Source organism: Lytechinus pictus, chromosome 12 (assembly GCF_037042905.1).
Source record: "Lytechinus pictus isolate F3 Inbred chromosome 12, Lp3.0, whole genome shotgun sequence".
NCBI lineage: Eukaryota > Metazoa > Echinodermata > Echinoidea > Temnopleuroida > Toxopneustidae > Lytechinus > Lytechinus pictus.
The window spans coordinates 18998932-19024184 of NC_087256.1; the positions used below are offsets into that span (position 1 = coordinate 18998932).

A 25253-nucleotide genomic window follows, 5' to 3' on the forward strand; every position below is an offset into this window, starting at 1 on the left:
ACCGAAATTGGGGATTCGTTGAATAATTGCCTTGGCAGACGATATGGAATCTTTGTTACAGATTTTCCTTTTTTCCACTTTCATTGTCGGCGACGCTCTCACAGATGTAGGACGGTGCTGTTCGGGTTGACCAAAATGTTTGCTCATTCCACCTTGAAAGAGTATTCATTTAAATAACATCTCCAAAAGCTTGCAGTGCTTCTATATTTGTTGGATTTTAATTAAATACAAATCAGCGATGAACAGCCCAAATTTGGATTTAATTTTAATCATAAATGTATTTATCTTTTAATCTCAAAGGATTTAAATCCCAATCTATGCAAATTTAATCTAATTCCAGTTTTTAATTGGTCACTATTCAAAGCTTATCTGGATTTATTTTGAATCAATGAAATTTAGACCCTGAATAAAGGGAAGGAGACAGAGAGTGACCAAGGTGATGTATAAATTGATATGCAAAATACAATTTAAACTAAATGTATGTGGAAGGGAGAAAAGTAGAGACTGGATGGGGTCATTATAAATCTTATAGAATTAAAAGTTTGTTTGATCTGTGGTGAGTGGGTGCATGTGAAGGACCAAGTGTTTACGTTTTACCTTCGTATTTTTCCCACAATGCATTCAATTGTAATTAATATAAGCCTACCATGTGTTAATTGAATTTCCTTAATTGGCTTGTTTGTTTTCACAGGATGGTCACCTGAGAGAAACGTCATTTGTTCTATCGGCTTTTGGAAAACAATTTACTCTTGATGTCAGGCTAAATGAGTAAGTGTGTTTCACTTATTAAAATGCAATTTTCACAAGTAGGTAAATCCAATTTCTGCCTATCATCGTTTTCATATGTATATATTGAAATGACATTAGCAAGAATACTGGGACTACAGTGAATATAAGTTTGGTGAAGAATGTGTATGTGTTATGAAGATAGACTACAAATTATGTGAATTTCTTTCAAAAGGCTGCATACATACATGTACATCATTACGAAAGTGAGAATTTTGGGTATCCAATATGCAACCATGAAATGCTGCTCGATGAAATAAGCAGCTGACTCGCCTCTTTCATGCCCTCTCTCCCTCAATAAAGGAAGAAATCATACTCTAAAATCCGCAAAGCTCATTTTACAACCATTTTTCGAGATTTTTATTGATTGGGTATTATAGGTTAAATCTTAAGTTTGTTAACCAATTTTGTGGATTTTGAAAGATATAAATAAATTGTACATAAAGATTATTATTAGTCAGTGGTATACATGTACATGGACCATTACTGCTTCTGCCTTGGTAGAAATCTTTGGCTTTAACCTCAACTGATTTATCTTCGTCAAAATACGGAAGTCCAGCTAGGATTAGGATTAGGCAGAGATTAACATGGAGATTAATTTCTAATCTGTAATCGGAGCTTTCATAATTCATCAGACCTTGGCTTCAATGGTAAAGAGAGATTATTTACGATTAGCAATTTTATCAGCTTTGTCAGGATCTCTTTGACCTCCAGGAATATACATGTATGTCTCACTCTCACGCAGGAAAGGCCCCTACTTTATTTCTCGATTTCATATTTTGTAACATATTTTAGTGTCACATATTTTGCTTCAAAGATATTTGAATGAAAGAGTGTTACATGCATGCCTTAATAGACTCCACTTGTGTATATGCATATTAAGCAAAAATTCCTTTTTCATTAAATCTGAAAAATGAGAAAACCTCAAACAATTATTTTTATGTGTAATGCATTTTTTTCATCTTGACACAAATTGAATCACTAGTAGGTCCATGGACAGATCAAGAAATCCAAATTTTATCCCTCCATATTTACAACATATTTAGTCCAGCAAATTAGTAAATGCACTTCACTTCTCTTTCAGCTTACACACTATCTACAGGAGATGTGAATGCATTGTGAATGATGATTTTTTTTTCTTCAGAATATTCTTTTTGAATTTTTTTTTTTTATTGTGGCTGATTTCTCACAGTCAGTATTTATTCACTTTATCAAATATCCTTACCATGTAGAACATTGTGCCCCCTCTATGACCATAAATTAGTACTAAATCATAATTGATGTATGAACTATAAGTGATTCCTTCACAATTAATGTGGAGTCCTTTATTCTTGCTATAGACATCATACACCGCCTGACCATCAGTCTTCGCTGGGGGGGGGGGGGGTAAACTACCTACTGAAGATAACTTCCTGTTAAATCTTTTGTGGCACATATTCTTTTCATCAGTCTTGAGTTGGAATAGGTAGAGAATGTTAAATTACATTAGAACTGGGATGCCTTGAAGTGAATTTTGTGCCTCCAGAAATTCTTCTGATTCATCTTCTTCCTTGCTATGACTCCATTCATACTTGGAAATGTATCCTATGTAACTTGATGCAAGGGTATTCCTTAAAAGTTAACATTATCCTGAACCTCTTTTACATTTAGTGTTTTGTGCCTTGAGAAATCCCTCTGATTCATCCTTCTACTTGATACTGGAGTTTTCTCAAACATTAAAAAGTGTTGAACCTCTTTCACACTAAGTATTTTCTCTCGACATTTACCTTTGGTCTACAACCAGGGTAAATTGCATTCACTTTCAGATTAATTTTCCAGCGATACATATTCACACCACGCACTAAAATGAAATGTTTCATGTTGCAGTAGTATTCTATGGGCCTCGTCATATTAGAAATTATTAGCTACATGTATATGTACAGGATAGATATGAACATCATTTTGCACCAAAGATTTCAAACAGATAAAACAACACTGATGTGAATGCACCCACATTTCACTGAGCATGAACCAGTCTGACTTTGGTTCAACTCTCATGTTCATATTGTATCACGTTTTTTTAGCCCAACTTTCAATCGGTGTGAGTGCATTCGGTAAAGTTTTTTTTATAGGGGAAGGTTAGAGATAAATTTAATCAGGAAAAGTATCGTTTTTAGTCACTCCCAATTCCCCAGCGGGGAAGGGAAACTTGCTTGGAGAGAGCGATACTTAATTAAGTCTGGGGTTTCCAATTTTAGAATTGAGGTTTAGTCCATATACCTACACTATGTATATAGACTCCCAGGCATTTGATATTATGCAAAGACCGCAAGGGAAATATTTATATTGTCTCACTTTTTAGAATGTTATGTGAAGAAAAAAAAACCTCCAGATAAATGAATTAGATTTCATGCATTGTTGTGTTTCTAATGGTTTTCCAGTAATCATTATTCATTGCAATGATACTGAGATAATTTAGTGGTATTATTTTTATGTTTCAAAACAAGGCACACATACTTGAATTATTTTGAAAAGGCGTCAAGTTCATTGTTATAATTTCATATTTAAATTACGGACTACTGGAGCATTCCAAGTAACACATTCAATTGCAAATCAAGCATATAGGTCCCCAACTGGATACAAACCAACCACAAATTTGTATTTGATAAAAAAGGACTTTAATACCCCATTTAAACATGTCTGGAAAGTTACGATTGTGTCAATGAGTCAGATTCGGTACAATCCTGAATTTGCATTTTTTTTCAAAAAGCAGATTTTGTATAAACCAGGGTCCCGTAACACAAAGGTAAGCGATCAATTGTACGCTTGATTCTCACTGTTAATTATACACTGTAGTCACTGCGATCAATTGTAAAAAAAAAATGTTCTACAATGATTGCTAGGCTTCAGGATATCACTGAGACATCTCCACCCTTTGAAACAATGGCCGATTAATAGATGATGACTATTTCCCAGTCAATATAACACTGCAAAACGCTTGCTGTCAACACTGGACAGTATTTATGTATCACCACCCCAGAGAAGTGCTGACACAATGCTATAGATTGGAATCAAACCGATTTTGTTTTTACGCTTTATGGTGTTAAACATCTATTTAGTGTAAGCCCAAATGAAGTTGTGTTGTCACAGCACTTCTTTCATATTATTATACTGTACTGGGTTTGTGTTGAATTTGAACACCAGAGTTTTTTGCGGTGTATTATACGTACGTTTCTTTAGGTTACATGCAAGCAAAACCCACCCCCCCCTTATTATGATTTTTAAATACCTATTTTCATTGTTTAGAATATGGTTGAGGTCTTGCAATTTTCATGTGATCATAGTTGATAACACAAACAAAACTCTCCGCCCCCCCAAAAAAAAATTAGATAAAAAGGAGAATGATATAACCAGAACCTCATTAACGCATTAGTGTTCTCAGTCATGTTTGTAATAAATCACACATTTTCCATTTGATTACATGCCACAATATGTTCATGACCGTTAAATTGCAGAATACACTGCTCCGAAGCAAAGTCAGAATTCTGGGAGAATCACCATTGATGTAAAATTAGACAAACGTCCTATTGCAAAAAAGAAAAAAACGCTTTGAAACGTAAACATGAGATATGATTGAACATGCTTTGTGTAGTTTGTACTTTCTTACCGCAAATCCTGTGGTAGAAGCCACAAGAAAAATCAAATATTCTTCATACTTCTCTCTATAGGGAGTTCAATGACTCAAGAATTGTCTACCTCTATACCATCAACAACTTGATTTTATGCAGAATTTTAGAAAAACTAAGTAACAAATATGATTACTAACCTACAAAAAGATTGTGTGATTTATTTCTCTCTAAGGCATCTCCACACTTTTCTAGCCACTAATGTTATTTCAAATCCTCATTTTTGTTTTTCCTTTTTCATACAAATGGAGTGATTTAAAGTGTTGCTCATGAATATTTGCTTCTTGGTTGTCAAAAGATATTCAATAAGTATCACCTAAAAAAAGGAATTCATGCATGTATTCCAGAATTAAAGGTCAGTCTGCTAATGAATTGTTTTTTAAGTGGGGGCAGGAAAAGGAAGAAAGGAGGAGAAAAAGAGGGAGAAAAAGAAGGAAGAAGATTATAAAAGGGGATGTCTGTGTCATTTAACTATATTTTCTGTTATCCAAAGGAGAAAAAAATGGATATCAACTTCAACATCTTGCCCGCCCCCCTAGTGCTGTTATCGCTAGTCTTGTTGATAATCGCATGTTTTTTGCCACTTAGCAATATCGATAATCTTTCTCTCGTTTTCAATAATATCCGCGATTATGTAGGGACATGACAGTGATTTTCTGCAATGCGGAAAACGGACAGAATTCATGGAAACGGCCTTTTGAAAGTGGCTTTTCAAAAGGAAAATCACGGAAAACATATTTTTCTTCAAAATGCACAGAACAGCAACAGAAATTACTCCAAAATCTCAACAAAATACGAATACCTACTTGCCACAAAACACGATCTCACTTCACTATAATCATGATAATCCAAAACGATCACAAGTACAACCGCAAGCTAAATTTTAGCGACCAAAAACAATTAAAAATAGAAGGCATGCAGCACACGGCCGTGTGTTGCTGCCCTCTACGTTTGAAGATGTACAGCACGATATCAAAATGGCGGATAGGCGAAAGTGCACAGAACGATGTCCAAACAGCCCCCAAATTATCGATAAAACTTCATCCAACCCTAAAATAATTATAATAACGTGAAAGGTGAGGATGTATATATGCTTGATATGTTTGTTAAAAGATGTAATGTAATCGTTTACATTCGATAAACACAGATTTTAAAGCGTTCTTGGTACAGTGGCAGATACAAATTTTGACCAATGCAGTGTATTGTGACATCGCTAATAAAAAATATGTATTGATTATGTTCTTTTGCCAATAGTTATCGATATCGGTAAGACATTTTTAGCGATATATCGACAGAGAATTTTCTTACTGAAAACAGCACTAGCCCCCCCCCCCCCCCATCATGATATCCTGGCACCGCCCCTAACCAAAACCTATGAAAATTGTATTGGTCATTAATGTTTTATTTTACTATACTTCTATATTTTTATAATTATTTCAAAAGGAGATGGTAAAAATCCTTTTATCTTCCTGAAGAAAAACAAGATAAACTGAAATTTTATATTGTTAAATTAATTTTTTTTTTTTCTTATTTCTGACAGGGGCTTATTTCCAGCAAGATACATTGAGATGTCATATGCACATGATGGTGAAGCTGTCACTAGGAAGCCACACCCACATGTAAGTTATGAATGAAGATTTAGGGGGAAGTCCCATATGATGTCATAAGGGAAATCCCCTCTTGATCCTATTCAGAGGCACTTGTGAGTGATGAATGAATGAGTGTGTAGTTTGTGTACAATTTTTATGGAATCAGAATATTCTGTACTATGTCATGTGTTTTTTTCTCCAGCTTTGTCTGATTAGGATCATTATTATGTGGATAAAAACAATGATATGATGTGAAGATTTCTTTTTGAAGGATCAGCTTTTTAAAATGACAATGCACACTTACGATATAAAAAACATGCACTTTAAGTTTATGCATATTTTGAGGAGACTCTGTATCAGCCAACCTTCCAAAAGTTGATTAATCAACTAAATAGAAAACAGTGAAGCATTATATCGGATCGGAATTTGTAAAACGTGTTAATAACATCTTCTTTGTCAAATTTTAGTTTATCAGATTTCTGAGGTTCGAAGAGAATAAACTTAGGCAAAGTTACTTGTATTTTAAACAATTAAAAGCCAGATTGTTTGTTTTTGTGTTTGATTTGTGATTTTTGTTGTAATTCTTGCCTAAGAAATTTTATTAAATGCAAACCTTATTTATTTGTATTAATGCAGCATCACTGTTACTATCATGGAGAAGTAAGAGAAGCTAACGTGTCATCGGTCGCACTCAGTACTTGTAATGGAATCAGGTAAGCAACTATATATTAATTTTATGCATGTATATCTAGGGGATATGTTTCACAAACCCCTGTTGTCAATGAAATGTTAACAGCAACTGTCATGAGCTACTTTAACACGTGCCATTTTACCGTTCAAGAGTAAATTTGTAATTAATTGAACAAGTTGATATTGATAAGTTTCATGAAACGAAACCCATTACCGGTATCATCACATTCAATATTAGATCACATTTTGTAATTGGTTTATCCATTTGTTATTGATGATAAGTTTTATGAAACAGAACCTATTCATAGCAATGTCACGTTTTATATATTAAGTCACCAGATGCGTCATTTCACAGAGGAGCCAGCATGGACATGAATAATTCATGGATTGCATTAACAACACCTTTGCAATGGGAAGAGTGTTCCGGGGGGATACTTAGATTTGGTTTGGACGGGTTTGTGCGGCTGAAGGTTCAAAACCCATACCCATATTAACGGGTCATTTTGGCTAAAAAGGTACCCATTATTATGGATCTATTAAAATTTGACAAGAGCAAAAAAAAGAAGGTTATCACCCAAAATTGGAGGAGAATATGAACCCGTGTTTAAGGCCAGTATCTAATAATTGGGGCCATGTTTAGGGATTTTCCAGCGTTAAATACCCCATGTTTAGGGATTTCTTCCAAAAAAACGACCCATTCCAGCGGCACATCCCTGTATGCCTTATTTTGTGAGTACCCCCCCTGAGTGTCCGCTTCATTTATTTATTTAGGGTTACAACACCATTACTCAATGTTGAATTATATATACCAATCTCCTTCTGCGTGCATTAAGAATAGCTTATGATACCTAAAGGTTCATGGGCGCCCCTCTTTACACAAGTAAAAAGGTGATAAACGAAATGCGTCCAAGTTTTTTTTTTTCAACCCAAGAGGGATTTTTAAGAAGACGTGTTGGATGAGTCATGTGAGGTAGAAAAGGGGGGTAAGTAACACTTTCATAGTTGGAACTGTGCATGATTAGTAAGAAGTCTTTTGAGATAGAGGACCATTTCAAATGCACTGACATTTGCATTTGCGATTTGATGATTTTTTTGTTTTGTTTTTTGTTTGATCACTTATTTCATATTCACATAAAAAACAGGATATTACGATATACATTGTAATAGGCCTGTAATGAATGCAATTATATACAAATTGATACAAATAAAATACATCTAAAGAAATTACATTGTCATTACAATGCCTTTCAATCAAAAAGAAGGAAAGGGTAAAACAAAAACAAAAATCAGCAGTTGAAAATGAAAAAGGGGAATTAAAATAAGGCCATGTGGCCTTGTAAAATAAGTTCCATTACACATGTACGCAATACAAAGTATTATATTATAGATAATAAGTTAGCGGTACTGAAAAAACATAAAAAACATAGAAAAAAAATAAAGAAAACATAACAAGCTAAAAAAGAAATATCAGTCAGAGGACATTGAAAATGGAAGGGGAATCTGGTACTATAATACTACAGTAAATGTGCAGTACATGTGAGCCAGTATTGGGACAAAAAGAATGTTTTCAAATGCTTCTTAAATCATTTTTGGTTATTAAAAAGAATAAAATGATTTGGTAATGAATTCCAAATTATTGGTAGACTACATCGTGGAGATTTTTCTTCATATGTAAATAAAACCTTCCAACGATGAAAATTAGATTGACTTCTTGTATTGTAATTGTGAATATTGAGATTTGTAGAAAACAAAGTTGAAGTGTTATACGGAAGGAGATTATGAAAATACAAGTACCCTAGCACTGCTGTGTGATACAGATATAAATCAGAGATGTTCAAAGTTTTAAGTTTAATGAAGAGAGGAGCAGAATGGGCAAGGTAATAGCTGTTCTTGCATATTCGTGAAGCTTTTTTCTGTAATTTAAATAAGGTATTTATTTTCAGCTTAGCACAATTACCCCCAAACACTTTCACAGTATAATAGATTAGATACATGTATGGTAATACAAGTGCATTATATAATGACAATAAAGCATGATTCATAAGATACCAATACATCTGGATACTTTGCCAATAACATGAGTATCCCATTTCAGATTATTCATGTACTCCTTGTAAACTATTCCTTTTGTCACATGAAGATTAACAGTGTTCATGATCATTGATCATTTGACAGTAGCAGAAACAATAGTAAAAACTTGCCAAGAAACGATTTCCAAACTGACGCACTGTTCTACATGTAGTCACCTCGTCTATACCATCCCTTTCTTCCTTAGAATTGGAATGTTTTGCCAGGAAAGCTCACGCAATGTATCTGTTGTTTCCAATCATTCCCTAATCAAGATCAATGTTACATTTTCCTTTTGTTCAAGATACTGCATAATGAACCAATCAGGATTGCTGTTTCATATTTGCAATCCATCACAAAAAAAGCAAATCTTTGTGTTACAGCCCGAGGTTTATTTGCAGATGTTAGTTTTATAAAGACAAAAAAGGAACAAAATTCAAGGAATTGAATTTATCCCAAATTTCTGGAGAAAAGGGATTGTGCACACTTTAACATGAGTCACAAGGGGGCCTGTAAGGGAAAAGCAGTGAGAGCAATATATACCTGGCAGTATTAAAGAAAAAAGTCTGGTGTTTTAAAGAAATCGAAGGAAGCAGAGAAAACTTATGACTCAACAAGTGCTGCATTATTCATAGAAGGGTTGCGAACATGTTACCTCAGCATTTAAAAACTCTATATCATTTTGGAGAATACTTTTATTTGGACCAGCCGTTGATTGGGACTCTTCAGCAAATTCATCTGCATTTTAAATTTTGAAAATGTCTGCTTTGAGCATGTTCTTGTTCACTGCATGACAATGACATAATTCTTACAAAAGTTCTCAAAAGCTTCAAGGTGTTGTGATGATACATTAATTTAAGTATTATTTTCCATCGATATTTATCTCATCAAGTTCATTCTCAAAGCAATTTTAAGAATGAGCATAATTAATTATTTTTACCCAAAGTTTGCTCATGTGAGACATTAAAAAAAATCATTGAAATATCAGGAATTTTATTTACTTAAATAATATTATATAATGTGGTTGTGCAGTATATACGTTTATCACTGAGCACCTGATTTTGTATGATACTAATTAATATATGGGAACGTTTCACAAGGAGTTAAGTGTGACTTAAAGGTCAAGTAAACCCTAGAAAATGTTGATTTGAAGTTCAAATTAAACTAGCATAACGCTGAAAATTTCATCAAAATCAGATGTAAAATAAGAAAGTTATGACATTTTAAATTTTCGCTTATTTTCACAAAACAGTGATACGCACAATTTGGTGACATGCAAATGAGACAGTCGATGATGTCGTTCACTCATGATTTCTTTTGTTTTTTATTGTTTGAATTCTATAATATTTCATTTTTTACAGATTTGACAATAAGGACCAACTTGACTGAACCATATAACATCAAACAATGCTAATTCTACATGTTCAGGGAGGAAATAATCGTTGTTTCACTTGACATTGAAGAGAAAATGAAAATATTTCATATTTCATATAATAAAATATAAAAGAAATAGTGAGTGGATGATGTCATCAGTCTCTTCATTTGCATACCGATCAGGATGTGCATATAACTGTTTTGTGTAATTAAGCGAAACTTTAAAATATCATAACTTTCTTATTTTATATCCGATTTTGATGAAAATTTCAGTGTTATGCTTGTTGGATTTTTCTCTCTTTACGTGAATCAACTTTTTGTTGGGGTGGACTTCTCCTTTAACTCTTTGTGAAACAACCTTTGGGTTTTGTGAAAGACAAGGCTATGATGGGATAAGATGTAGATTTCTCTTGATTCCACAACCATTGGACGTTGATTCATTTAAGTCATGTCTGGCTTAGATTGACTTTAAAGTCACATTTAACTTTTTTGTAAAATACCCCTGGGAGTTAACACATAAAGACAAGGCAATGATAGGAGATAGATTTTCTTTGTATCTTACACCCGGAGGGCTTTGATACATGTCTGTCATGTCCGACTTTAAGAGCTTAAAGATAGATGGTAGCCATTGCAAATTACCAAGTCAAATGAAGGATGTAGGATTTCTCCAGTAGTTTTAAAACCATCGACTGGATAAGTGTGGTACGTCAAGTACGTACTTTTAACTCATTAATGTTTCATGAAGAGGGTGCAATGAAAAAAAACAAGGAAAGACAAAGACCCCACAGGTGCAAAGATATACAGAGATAAATATACAGATAGAAAAATAAAGAGACTCTAGAAATACTTGAGGAAGGCCTATGGTTGAAAATTGGTATGAAACTTTTGTATACATAATTTTTTGTTATTCATTTTCTTATTCTACATACCAAAGCAGAACTCGCATTTTCCAAGATATATACATGGACATAGACAGAAATAGGTTGATGGATGGATAGATAGATAGACAGACAGACAGATAGACAGACAGATAGATAGATGGATAGATTTATTTTTTGGTGGTTTGTAAGTAAAGTATTTTCTCTCTCCCATCTTTGCTTTTCCTCTCGAAAACAGTGGAGTGTTCACGGCAGATGGTGATAGTTATTATATCGAACCACTACTCGAGGCAGACGAAGAACACCTCATCTACAGACCGCAGGATAGGCGTGACAAGAAAACATGGGGTAAGCACTTTAGAAACTTAAACTTGAACAGAGGTGATGTTTACCCAGTAGCCCCCCCCCCCCACGTAAATGATTGCATGCTATTGCCTCTTTCACACCTAAAATAATAATTTAGGGCTTTGTTCAGGGTAGTTTGAGTGTTCATCTAGGCATCACATATTTACCGAGAATTGGCAGTTTATATATTAATATCACTGCCTTTGTACGGTATATTACTCATGACTCTCAGATATGACACTTTCAGCACTTGGCAATTATCCCGGCTTTAGGATAGCTGTAAAAAGTACATGTGTTGCCATGATAAAGGATCACTTTTTTTCTGAACAGCCATTAGAGTGTGAACAGTCTTTCAAATTTGGAGGGGATCTAAAAGTGGAGGTGATATGATAGCTGAGTGGGATAGAGCGCCTGATCTCAACATGAGCTGGTTCGAGTCCAGCTCATGCCAAGAAACATCTATCAAAATCTGGGCCCGGTTGCGTAAAAGTTAGTGTTGTAGTAACTATGACATCCAATGGTAACTTCCCTGAAATCCTTGATTCTGATTGGCTGTTGATCATTGTTACCATGGTAGTTACCGTTGGATGGCAAAGATACTATAATAGTAACTTTAATGCATCGGGGCACTGATGCTATAGCGTTATGTGTAAGCGTGCCTCTCTGCTGTATTCAGTGCAGGTGTGAATGCAGTTGGAAAAAACTGTCCATCGGAAAGGACGCCGATGTTGGTCTCGTGAATAGGATAGTCACAAACTAAAATTCATGAAAGAGCAGGATGTTCACCCAGTGTTGTGCACCCGCTGGTACCTGGTACTACAATACTTCAAGAATATTCAGAATTGAAGAAGAGAGGAAAAAAGGTCACGACATCTCTGACTTTCAAGTCGTCACAATTTTGAGTACGAATGATATCATGACATGGTTTAAGACTCCTGACAGTCATCTTGATGAACTTTAACCAACCCAAAACAGGGAGGATTATTCACATGCAGTAATCACGAGAGGATATCAGTCCTGACGTCAAAAGGCTGCGGGTTGCAGCACCGTGAAGTTATCTTCGGACATTGTGTGGGCTACTTTTTTTTTCTTCAAGAGCATGGATTGCTGCTATAAAGGGAAAGGTTAAGAGATGGAAGGATATATGATATGTGAGGAATAACCAAAAATGGAAATGTCAGTTAAGTCGTAAGAGATATTTCTCTTTAGCCAAATATTGAAAGAGGATCTTGTTACATACGGTGCAGATATGCGTATCCCCCTTAAAACCACTGGCAAATCTTAAGATGCAAAGAAAATTAGATTTCCCACTTTGTGAGAGGATATAAATATTTTTCTTTGTTTATGTTATGAAAGATTCTTTTTCCTCTATAAGAATAGTAAAACATATCTTGATTAGAAAAATTATCATATTAGAAAATTAGATACTGGAGTGAAAGGTAGAGAAGTACAGCATGATTCAATGGAAATTTGCGATATTAAAACTCAAGTCAATTATGGCGATTTTTCTATTTTATTTTTTTTAAGCAATACGTGGCTAAGAATAAAAAGCCTTAAATTGACACAAATTACTCATGACACAAATTACTCATAAATGAATGAGAATATGTTATCACTTTGATATAACTCAGTAACCCATTTATCACACTGAAAATTTTTACGTAGCAAGAAAATATGATGCATTTTAATTACATCTTCTTTTTTTTTTTACATAGTTTGCCTTCCAGGATAAATAAAGATGATAAATATGATAGCTTTATTTTTGAAGCAGTCTATATGAATTGTCCCTTTTTAATAAAAAAAAAAGATTTTATAGAACTGTGAAGGAACAGTATAGAAATTTGATAATTTACAAGAGAAAAACAAATCAACAACTCAAATCAGTTATTAAAGTAAGTAATGCAGAGAGAGAGAGAGTATGAATCGTTGAGTCGTTTGATGATTATAAATGGGACAGAAATGCATCTGATATTTTAGCTGGATCATCGGAAATGAGGGATGAACGAGGAAGAGATTTGGATTACGAGATAGAATTGTCTGCCCCACTTTCAAACAAAGACCATAAACAAAACAGTAAGACAATGATCATCTCTTGAAAGCTTTTAAAAATTTGTCGAGCGAGCGACGGTTATAACAATTGAAAGTGCTCCGAGACATGGCTGCGCAGGCAGACTGGATTTAGGAACGGATTTTCCAAATGATGTCTAATAATTTCCTATATCCAGTATGGAGGCAGGGAGCCGTCAGCTCAAATCTTTTCTCTTGTCATTCATAATACTCCTGCTCCGTCAAGATAAGTCACTTGAGCCTGATTCCCATTCCTCAAGATGATGCTGGGAAATGTTGGATTATCGCAGACCCTAATTACCGCCGTCGCACAACGTTACAGACTCAAAACAAATTATGATTTTTATTCAGTTAAAGATGCATGAGTATGAATCAGAAATTATGTATGATTATGGAATGAGTAAACTACAAAAACAGTGATGTTAACTAAAACTACACCAGTCTTGTGTTACAAGAGGACCATACCAAGTATTTTCAATAGTGTTAGATTGATGGAGGTAGTTTTTCATCAATTGGATCTACTCTTTTTCTAATAAACTTTTTGGTGTATTGTGAACACCTCAAGATAAGCTCCTCACATATCAACACTGCTTGATGTTAAACTCCATAGTGTATTATTAACACCTCAGGGTGAGGTCCTCTCATATCGATACTATTTGGTGTTAAAGTCCATGGTTTATTATTAACACCTCAGGGTGAGCTACTCACATATTGACACTGTTTGGTGTTAAACTCAATAGTGTATTATTAACACATCAGGGTGAGGTCTTCTCATATTGACACTGTTTGGTGTTAAACTGTATGGTGTATTGTGAACACCTCTGGGTGACGTCCTCATATACTGTTTGGTGTTAAATTGTAAGGTGTTTTGTCAACATCTGAGGGGGGCCTCTGACACTAACTGGTGTGTTTAACACCACAGTTCTTACAGAGCAGAGAAGGCTGGGCATACATTACAAATTGCATGCAAATTATGAAAAAGCTCTTGGTATTACTTTCAAAAGATCGTCAAGAAAAATCAGATCCTTAGTATGGACTCTGGAGGGCAGGCTTCGGGCGAACGGATCTGACATGACTGTCCATTAATGTGTCATGTTATCTTCATCGTCCTATCATCTCTGAAGGGCATCTATGCTAGTGATGATAATCATCCGTGGTGCCTGGATGATCTGGTTTGGATGTTAAGAGGGAAGTTGAGAGAAAGGGGAAGGATGCTTTCATTCATCGGAAAAGAATTAATCACTGGTTCTCCTCTTTTTCTTCAGATCGGTAAAATGGCAGAGTAATTTGCAGGTACTGATTGTGAAAAAGCCTGGGGCAAGCTTTCTAGCATTGATTTATGTTCCATATGTTCATCTAGGATAAATTTTGATGAGGTTAAAATTATGGTTTCTTGAGAATGTCAATTTATATCATTATGGAATTCAGATTGAAGTAGGATATATTATCAAAAAAGGGAAAGAGAAGGGATCTTAATCTTTCTTTTTAATTGAAAAATTGTAGTATTTGTTGTTGTTTTTCAGCGAATTGGATGTAGATGGTACAGTAGTATAAAGTAATAACAGAGCACAGGTCATGCACTGAATTCAGTGAATTGTGTGTTAATTAATTATGAATAATTGAAAACTTGTAAAGAATATGCCTACAGTAGTATTATATATATTTTACAGTTTTTTTAAATCGTAACTGTCAAAATGTATTCGTGTGACAAACTGAAGTGTTTGATATTATTTGATATAAATTTTGAGGAGTTCCTTTACGTTGAAAATTTTTGAGGTTTTTGTTTCACACTTGCTTTGTGATATGTTGTAACTCCTTCTCAAACCCATATATTTGAAAAGAGTTTATTTAAATTTTTATATAAAATGAAGCATCGTCTGAATAATAAATAAAAATGAATTGATGCAACAACCCTTCCACACCACATCCACACACACGTGCAATGCAATGAAGAGAATACACAAAGGCCTTGTAAGATGTTAGAATCACCAGATTGAAAGAACTAATCTGTCTGCATCTCGATTATGTCATCTGCCTGTATTTCCTCTCCATCCTATGGTTGGTTGATTGAGTGATTGTGCAATCTACTTTTATCTGCGTTACCTGCGACTTTTCCTTCAAAATTCCAACTCAACATGATCTCTGAGATGTCTCTTGCCTCCAGGTCCTCTAAAAAGGGGGGAAGGGATTCTGCAGAGAGAGTAATCAGGTGGCTTTCGAAGATGCTGCGAAATCAAAACAGAATTTGACTAGATTATTCCAAGATTGTATGAAACCGTAGACGTGTATTTCCCCGAAGGTACATCCGTCGTTCTGGAAGCTTGCCTGAAGGGAAAGCAACTTCAGAAAAATTAGGTTAGAGCTGCCGAGATGGTTGAGGGCGACATAATAACCGATGCTTACATAAAGCCTCCTCGTGTTTTTTACCGAGGCAGAGAGCCTATCTGATTTGAGATCATGGAAAGTGTTGCGGAATTTAAGATCAGAAATTCTAACATGATTGCGTTGCCTTTTGGGATGGTTGCTACTGAAATAACAGTGATTCTTTCGTGTATTAAAATGCCCTTACTTTGAGTAGATGATAACTCCTCTTTTTACAGTGCCTATTTACGAATCTCAGGAGATTGACTCGATGTTTTGCTGATGACATTTAACGATCTTGACCTGAAAACTACCCTTTTCCAACACCTTTGCCGGTTAGATTAAATTGAATTGCATGTATCTGTAGTAAAGATAATATGAATTTCAAGGTAGCGCTTTCTTCAAACAAGGAAATAGATATATTCATAACGGAGCCAGGCAAAGGAATAGAAATATTGAATATGAAATCAGACCAACGTCTAGAATAATCCAAGGATCTATAAAATCGTATAGAGACAAATGTACAAGAGAATGGTGAATTTGAAAATATGGGGAATTTTGTTAATGATGAATTAAAAAATAAGGGGGGATATTGTTCATGACAAACTTCTACATTGATTTGTAGAAGGCTTTTATAAAGCAGCACTTTTTAAAATATTATTCATAATCCTTGTATGATGTTATTTACCACTAGAATGCCCAAAGCATCAATTCATTGCATGGAAGTAAGCTCAGCTGGTGATCCGCATTTTAAATTATCTAAAAATATTGCTGCTGGATGGAAATGAAGCAATTCTACACCGTAAATCATTTTCCTTCGGGGTGCTTTGTTGTATTCAATGCAGAATGCACTGTTAAAAAGCATTCTTGCAGGAGCAAAGTGAAAACCATAATTTCTTGGTTGCTACAATATATGTACAGCGATAAGATATGCCCGATAGAAACTGAAATGAGAAATACCTTATAACTTATTGTTTCATGTTTCGGTATTTCAAAGAAGAAATGCATGTTCTGATTTTGTTTTTAGGTTGATTTAAATTTGTTACAAATGAAGTTTTAACTAATCATTAAAAAAAAATAAACAGACATTCTCTTATGAGGTCAGTGATGTGTTTTGTTATAGAAATTCTGAAATGTACCTCTTTCCTAAATTATTTTTTTCTTATTTGATAATCTTCTTATTGTTTTATTTGAATACCTATTTGAGTAACCCCTATGGAATATTAAAATAGACATTGTAGCCAAACTTAGCAAGGGGTGGGGGCAATTGCCCCTTTCATAATTTTTTAAGACTGTCAGTTCATTGAAATTTTTTTACAAAATTTACCAAATGTGTGCAAGAAATCCTTCAATTTCACTTCAGAAATGCAAAAGCGCCCCCATGACAAGCTCGGTCACTTCTTTCGATTTTTAGTCTCTTTTAAAATTTTTATGCTTCTTTCCCCCTTCCTGGAAAAAAATTATGTATACGGCCATGAAGGACGTAGATATTTGTATCGTTCTACTTGTAACCTCACCAAAATGGAAATGAATGTGAAAGATAAATAACAATGGAATATGGATATTATCTTTGCACTTGTAAACTCACCTTATTAGTCTTCTGAGTTTTTGTTGAGAATTCTAATTAAACCAAAATAGAATCTGAAACAAATACAAACACAATAGAATATAAAAGGGAATATAATAGGGAACAAGGACATAGAACTTGCCTTGAGTTCTACGCCATAATTGTTTGATTGTCATTGATATTTTGAAAATTGTTATATTGCTGTCATGAAAATTTTCCCATTGAACTTACTAATCATTACAGGATCATTGACAAAAAATAGTAAAAATAATTGAATTCAGCTAAAAAAAGTATCCAAAGTTTGAGGCGGAACGTGAAAATTAAAATCTTTACCATGTCACCTCACGGTCTAAAAATATGTTCAGAGGAAATCATAATTCATTTGATTATCTGAATGTGTTTTAGCAATTAACGCTTGATTGTTATTGATCATCCAATATTGCTGTGCACAGCTGCTTATTACGTGAAATGTCAAACTGTCAATGTAATAATTTGTAAGGCAGAATTGATTTTATTCATTGTCTACCATCTCTAACATGAAGTTGTTTTATCCTCATGTGCTCCCCCCTTGCCCCCAATAGCCTATTTTTAGTGTTGGTAAATCCCCTTAAAAGCGAATGTCGCTATTCAAGTTCATTAATAGATTATATGAATGAGTATGCCCTAAAACAGCTATGATGTGGAATGTAACATCAAATTGCATTTAATTGGATAAATTCTCTTGCAATTTCCCATGAATATTTATTTTGATTGTGTGCATGGTTTAAAATAAATATCTGGGTTTTTATTTTTTTTAATGTAAAACCACTTCTCATGTATTGAATGGAATAAAAATTTCAGAAAATATAATTTGATGTATCTTTTCAATATCCAATCCCAAACTGTGAAAGGTATGTTCTCAAATGGTTATTTAAATAACAAGATTACGAATTGAGGGTAGAGACACAGTTTGATTCTCATCTCATATTTTCGTAAATACTCGACGGTTGAAAAGGAACAAAAATCAGGGGCTACTGCCTATTTGTAAGACTGGAATATTACTTGAGTATTATTCACATTCTTGATCCTTTATCATAGCTTTTCATAGGCTTCAGTGAATTAACTTACCAAAGTTTTTGTGTGTGTTCTTATTTAAGTGTAAATGGGACGGGCTATAAACATTGCTTTTTCGTTTTAGCCATAACATTTTGTTTGTAATTGCTCGATTTCATTTACCATTTTTTTCCTGCAGTGTACGACATGGATTCATCTCATGAAGAGCATTACAAGCAAGAAGCGTCGGAGCCGACCCTCGGGCATCGAACCCGAAGAGACATCCATTCTGAAACTAAATTTATCGAGCTAGTCATTGTTAATGACTATCAAGAGGTACGTAGGGAGTCTGCAAATTCACAAACGAGGGGAGAAATGTTCCTTTTGAATGGGTTTGTATTCAAGATATTTATTGATCACATTCCATTCAGAATTTTGATTACTTTCTCTTGATGGAATTGGAAAGGAAAATGATTTGAGGAATAATGTCATTTCAAGAATATAAGAAAAACTCATCTCAGGAATATGCTTTTTGCATTTCAAGTAAGTGATTTCAAGAGTATGGTGTGTGTGAAATTGAAAGAAAAATTAATTAAGTGTAAACAAATTATGGCAAGGCCTACAAATGTATTTTTAAAGCTGTACTTACTTTTCTATGCATGATGTTTGCATAAAATAATTGTGGTACTTATTCCAAGACTGTCCCTGAGCATGAGCTGAATTGGAGAATTCTTATACAAATAAAAATCTTCATATACATTAACAAAAATTGCAAATGTACTAGAGCATATTCATTGTTTCTTTCTTTCAAGAATATTACTCATAATGGCTAATTAGCTAGTACTTAAATTTATTCAGTGTTTTGTTAAGAGGGAGTGGAGTAAAAAAAAATTCCGGTCCCATCTTAATTTATGAAAGTTATCTTATTTTCATTTAATTTGTTAACTTTTCCCTCAAAGCAGATTGGAAGTAGTGACATTTCTGAATGATCACAAGATTTTTGAAAGAATTTTAAATCTTATCACTTGAAAAAGTTTACATGGGAGTGTGACTCAATAAGCTTCAAAAGCCTGTATGCTAAATATGTTTTGATTTTTCTGTTTTTAAAAACAGCGACTTGTTTTTCCGTGCACACATGATTGAATTATGATATTTAACCAACCATGACATATCTACACATGATTTATATTTCATGTGCTTCAGGGTAGCTGTGTGTTCACGTTTGTTTCTCTCCATGTTCAAACCAATATCAGGTTTTTGTCACACGCTAAAGATTAAAAAATTGTTTCCTTTCTCATTTTCATTTTAGCACTGATTTTAAATACTCATTCTTTAAACGCTAATGATTACATGCAAAATGTTAATTTACTATTTTCCAAAAAGACAATATAGGTTACATATGTACATGCATCTTCACATACATATAAATGACATATATGTATAAGTGTATATTATCGTTTCTCCAAAATGACAATTTAGGTGAAGTATAAATGCAGATAAATAATATCATTATAAATATGTTTCCTGTTTAACCTAGATCGCAGTATTAAAACAATATTCTTTTGAGAAAGTGTGCACCCCAATATAACCTCTCTTCACAGGCTAGCATAGCATACTCAGTGCAGCTTTGCAAATTTACCTTGAATAAAACATAAACAGGATTCCACGTACATTGTAAGTGTAATCATAATGAACATTTATAAACTCATATCTGGATTTGCAACCTAAGCATTTAAGTATTCTGAGAGTCTCCCAGAGACTAAATTCGTATCTTGTTTTTTTATTACAATTTTTTTCCTATTTACAGCCATGTTAAAACCATGAAAATTCATGTTATAAAATGTCAGACAGTGTTCATATGGAGAAGGTATTGATTGATTCGATTGGATTTCATATGAACATTTACTGCCTGCAGCTGTATTGTTTTTCAAATCATTTGATACTTTCAATCAATGATTAACTGGAACAACTCTCACTTGAATTGAATTTTACAGTTTTTTTAAGTTAAAAAGTGTGAGAAACTAACAGATAAGTTTACAAAGAATGGTACTTTGAAAACTGTATTCTCGGCAAAGACAACACTGTTTAGGACATTGGGAGAAATCATGTGTGCTTAACAAATATGTATTTTGATGGAAATAATTGAAATGGTGAAATTTTATTACACACATGATTAGTTTAGGTGTGCAGACAGCAATATAATTCACTGAAATATTGTTGTGTAAATTCGATTTTGCCTTGTTTTATATTTGAGAATATAAAGCATACAGCTGGTTGGACACATTAAAGAAAGAATGCTCTGAACTGGGTTTATAGTATGTTGGGACTTTTGACCTTTAAGATAATGATTTGGTGCATTACCTCTTTTGAAAGGTAGACAAGCTTAAGATACTGGTACATTAGCTAATTTAGCTTTGACTGTGTTCAAGCGATGAATCCCCCCCCCCCACCCCGAATCAAGGTTTTGAAACATGTTAAAGATAAGACAGGCATAGGATGGCGGCCATGTTCATGACCATGTTCAAGCGATGAATCTTTTCTCAAGAATCACCGTTTGGAAACCCTACTACTGTGTCATTGGTGGCATATCCTACCAAAATATTAAGATTCCTTTATTATATAACAAACGTAACAGAACATGGCTGTAAAATTCTTCTAATATAGACCTAGCATTTTAAATAATCTGTGCTCCTTTAAAATAAAAACCCAATATATATGCCTATATAATTAATTTACTATATTTGATGTTATTGTTGTTATCAATGAACACCCTAATTATCATCATCATCACCACCACTTCCACCATCATCATCATTATCCTCATCATTTTTATTACCAATATGATTATTGATGATATTCTGTAACTTGTAACTTCAGATTTTGCATTAATTCAGCCCTTAAAGCTACCATAGGAAGCGTTAGTTCATTAGTGCACCGTCTGCATACCTCTCATCATCACCCGAACGCAAGACACACATGTAGATAACGTGCATGTAATGTATATCACTGGGGTAGATAGACTAAACCCGCCGCGCCGGACCCCGTCAGCTGGGCAATGCATTAGCACCGGCTAGGAGCCCTCGAAGTATTCGTGACATGAATAGTTAGCGACGTTGAACTCCTGTACTAACGCACTCGAGATAGTGCTGAGTGCTTCAGGTCGGACCTGCAAACGTGCTATACTTTACAGTTATTCAATACTTTGTAAGAGATGCTTTACCGGTATTCTGTGGAGTTGTATTACTGACTAAGTTTGTGTATTCTACATTCATTTATCTTTTATATGCATATATATGTTTTAATGGAAGTAATAAAATATTTGAAATGGATTGACACAGGACTCTTACTAAAAACAATTAAATTCATTTCGTGGTTGAATAAACATAATAATCAATTAAAGTCACTATTCTGTCACATATTCAAACATTATAGCATTTAATAATAATGATGATAATAGTTGCATTGATATAGCACTTAATACTTGTCTCTAAGCGCTTTACATCGTAATTTGAAAGGCCATTATTTTAAAAAACACTCTTTTTTATTTTAATGGATTTATACATAAATTTTTTTAAAAGAATACGTGTAACCATAAATGATAAATGAAAAGATCTTGATTTTTCAAATAATAGAAGTATAGTTTTTACAATATGAGAAAGAATTACATACATGCAATATGGCTGCAACGATTGGCAGGCCGGGCCTCTAAGTCAAGCACTGGTTAAAGTTTTTTTAATTTCTGAATATTGGTATATGATATGATAAAATTGGCCATGCTTTTATACTGTGAATAGAGATCATAAACCTTTTTTTTTGGGGGGGGGATTAGTGTTCATCATATATGCACATATAGCAAGCATTTATCACCAGAGAGAGAAGGTGAAATGATAATTGAAACCATATTCATATCCTTAAATGACGTACAAGTACACTATATGTCGCTAGCATTTATCATCCTAAAGTGAAGTTGATAACATCTCTGAAATGAGATTTTAAGCTGCTTTCATACCTACCCAATCACAAAAATACCTGTTAGTTTGCCATTGTGAAAGCAAGGTACCTGCGATACCCTTGCAAATAGAGGTACTTTTTAAAAACATGAGAACTTTTATAGCAATTTCCCCAAGAATAGTGTGATATTAGCAGAAAGAAAGAAACTTTTTTACAAAAAGCGATTAGGCATGAGTGGGATAGTGCGAGATTTCGCCTGAGATGAAAGAAAGATGTTCTATTCAACGAGGCGTTAGCCGAGTTGAAAAGAGTGTCTCTTTCTTTCACCAAATACGAAATCTTGCACCATTGCACGAATAAGAATATTCGCTATTTGTGTTGTACATCGCCTCAGAGTTTAGCGAAAATATGAAAAAAAAGGAAGAGTTTTTCCCTGCAGTAATCTATGAAAAGGGAGCAAAAATATTGAAAGCGAAAAGCAAAATCCCACAAGCGCACATGGCCTCGGGCAGCGTTGCGGATATCATGTAGCCAGCAAGCTTTATGCGTATTTCACCTTCATTTTTTACTGAGCGCAATGAATTAAATCGTATTGTGACGTCACCTAAAGCCGTGCAACGGTACACTTTGGATGGTACGTCGTGTGTGCAAGGGTACGAATGTTTGACATTCAGCCACCCATTTGCTCGTGTACAACAAGCTAATTAGGTGTTGTAAAATATATCATAAGCTGAGAAGAATATTATTTCCTATAGGAGATATATTTGATTTCTTGTATGATTATGATAACTTTTTCTGCTTCAGGCAGGTGTAAACTTTGAAAATAGTTATCAGATATTGGAAGACTTTAATGATTTTCATATTTTACAGGTATTTTTGTGAGCAGGCAGGTGTGAAAGTACAAATTGGAACAAGAGAATATCATTTGGGAATTCACATGTCTGTTGGAAGTTTGCCACATTGGAGAAGAGAAGTCCTTTAAAAATACATTTCTCGATTTGTGACCTCGTATTAGAATTGGAGATGAACTTCACTTATAGCTAGTGATAAAAATAGATGCCCCCTTGAGGGTAATTAATTTTCGAAAGAGCAGTTTTCAATGAAAGAAGAGAATCTTATTTTATTTTAGTTGCTGTCATTTTTTGGTAGAGGTATGATAATCAAGATATGCCAAGTTCTAATCTATTAAGCTTTAGGAGGTACTTTCAATGAAGAACAAAGTTATTAAAAAATATTTCAAGAATTGTTTTTCGTGAGATATTGTAATGCAGGTACATTCTAAGTAACAACAAATATGGAAAGGGAATGGAAGAAAAAAATAGAGAGACTTGTAGATAGGAAACTACCTGTGATGCAATAAAAAATGGTCATCAAGTCAATAATAGAAATTATCAAAAGTAAAAAAAAAAAACCTGCTTTGAATTTAAGAATCACGTACTTTAGTGATTGACTTTTTAAAATGATAGGAGAGTGATGGAGAGGAGAATGATTGTAATTGCTTTCTTTACTATTCCTGGAATGGCAATTACCAGTTGCGGCTCGTCTAGTCTCATATGGACCATGATGCAACAGAAGGCGGTCCTGCATATCAAAAGGGTTGTTTGCAAGCTACCATTAAAACTACTCATTCTTTTATATACCAATGAAACTGTCGCAAGTATATGAATGCAACTGTCTCTTGTGCTTTAAAGTGTTGAGTTGGTCCGGTGTGTTGGTTTATTGATGTTAACTTTAAGAGAACATCGGTGAATAGTGAATACAGAAGTGGAATGTTTATGGATTAAATAAAAAGATCAGGGCATCTTGTTTGCATTGTTTCGATGTACTGTATGTACAATGCAAAATACATTTCAAATAGATATTTCAATTTGAATTTAGTTACTAAACTTGAAGATGAAATACCTAACCTGTAAAAAATAGATTTGTACAAAAATATTTACCAATTGAAAACACACTATAAGGTTATTATTTTTTTACTCAATATAATGGAAATCTGTGCTACATGTATTTTTGCCTCTTTACGTACATGCTTGCTATGCATATTTCTGTTGATAACACAGTTTGTTACATATACATGTGTAGTCATAATCGTAAAATTTAAGAAATTGCAAGAAAATTGCTGTCTGTATTCATCATACCTCAAGAAAACCTTTGAAGGATTTTGGAAAATCCAGACTATGTGGAAGAAGCTTGCAAACTGGCAACTTTACAAATACACTGTGTGATAGATGGCTAATAATTCTAGGTCAGGTTCAGAGATCTCCGAGCTTCCAACATAGTATCGTCTTGAAAATGTATGTCCATCAGTTCAAGTATCATGCACTGATTAGGAAACCTCGCATCGTGCATATGTAGGTCAACTTTCCATTACCTCTTTTTTTCTCAGTTTGGATATTATGAAGCATCGCTGAATTAGTTTATTAAAAATTATATATTCATGAAAAATTATTTATTATTCAATGGAAACCTCAATAGCAAATTGTATTTTTATAAAGTTTGAGAGTAGTAGAGTAAAAAATGTAGGTTTGGCTTTATATAGAGAGTGCATTAATCACAAACCTACATCTCGATTATTGGTTGCATGTGAAGGAATTGGGTGTGCGGCAGGAGTTCGTTACTTGAAATGCTAAAGTGCCGTACTGACAGGTACGCTAAAGCCAGGGTAATATTACTGTGGAGTACCAGGAGTATCATATCTGACAAAGTGCGATATACTAACACACTAATTATTTATTATCATTCACAAAACTATGTCTTTATATTTACTTTAATAATGTTAATTTGATGTGATTACCGGTATCTAGACAAGTTAGTATATTAGTAATGTGTTGTTGAGCTTACAGTATATGATGAATTAAGATTCTTGACAATATTAATTCTG

General features: G+C 33.9%; 1 protein-coding gene across 1 annotated transcript in view; it reads left to right on the forward strand.

Moving 5' to 3' along the window:
* The first annotated feature begins 689 nt into the window (after nt 1-689).
* Nucleotides 690-25253, forward strand: part of LOC129272516 (disintegrin and metalloproteinase domain-containing protein 12-like) — a 50634-nt gene continuing 26070 nt past the window's right edge. The window contains exons 1-5 of the mRNA XM_054909651.2: nt 690-768; nt 5992-6070; nt 6677-6753; nt 11288-11397; nt 18621-18757. Of these exons, the coding sequence (XP_054765626.2) occupies nt 6020-6070; nt 6677-6753; nt 11288-11397; nt 18621-18757 (375 nt within the window). The 5' untranslated portion in view covers nt 690-768; nt 5992-6019. The remainder of the gene's footprint in view (nt 769-5991; nt 6071-6676; nt 6754-11287; nt 11398-18620; nt 18758-25253) is intronic.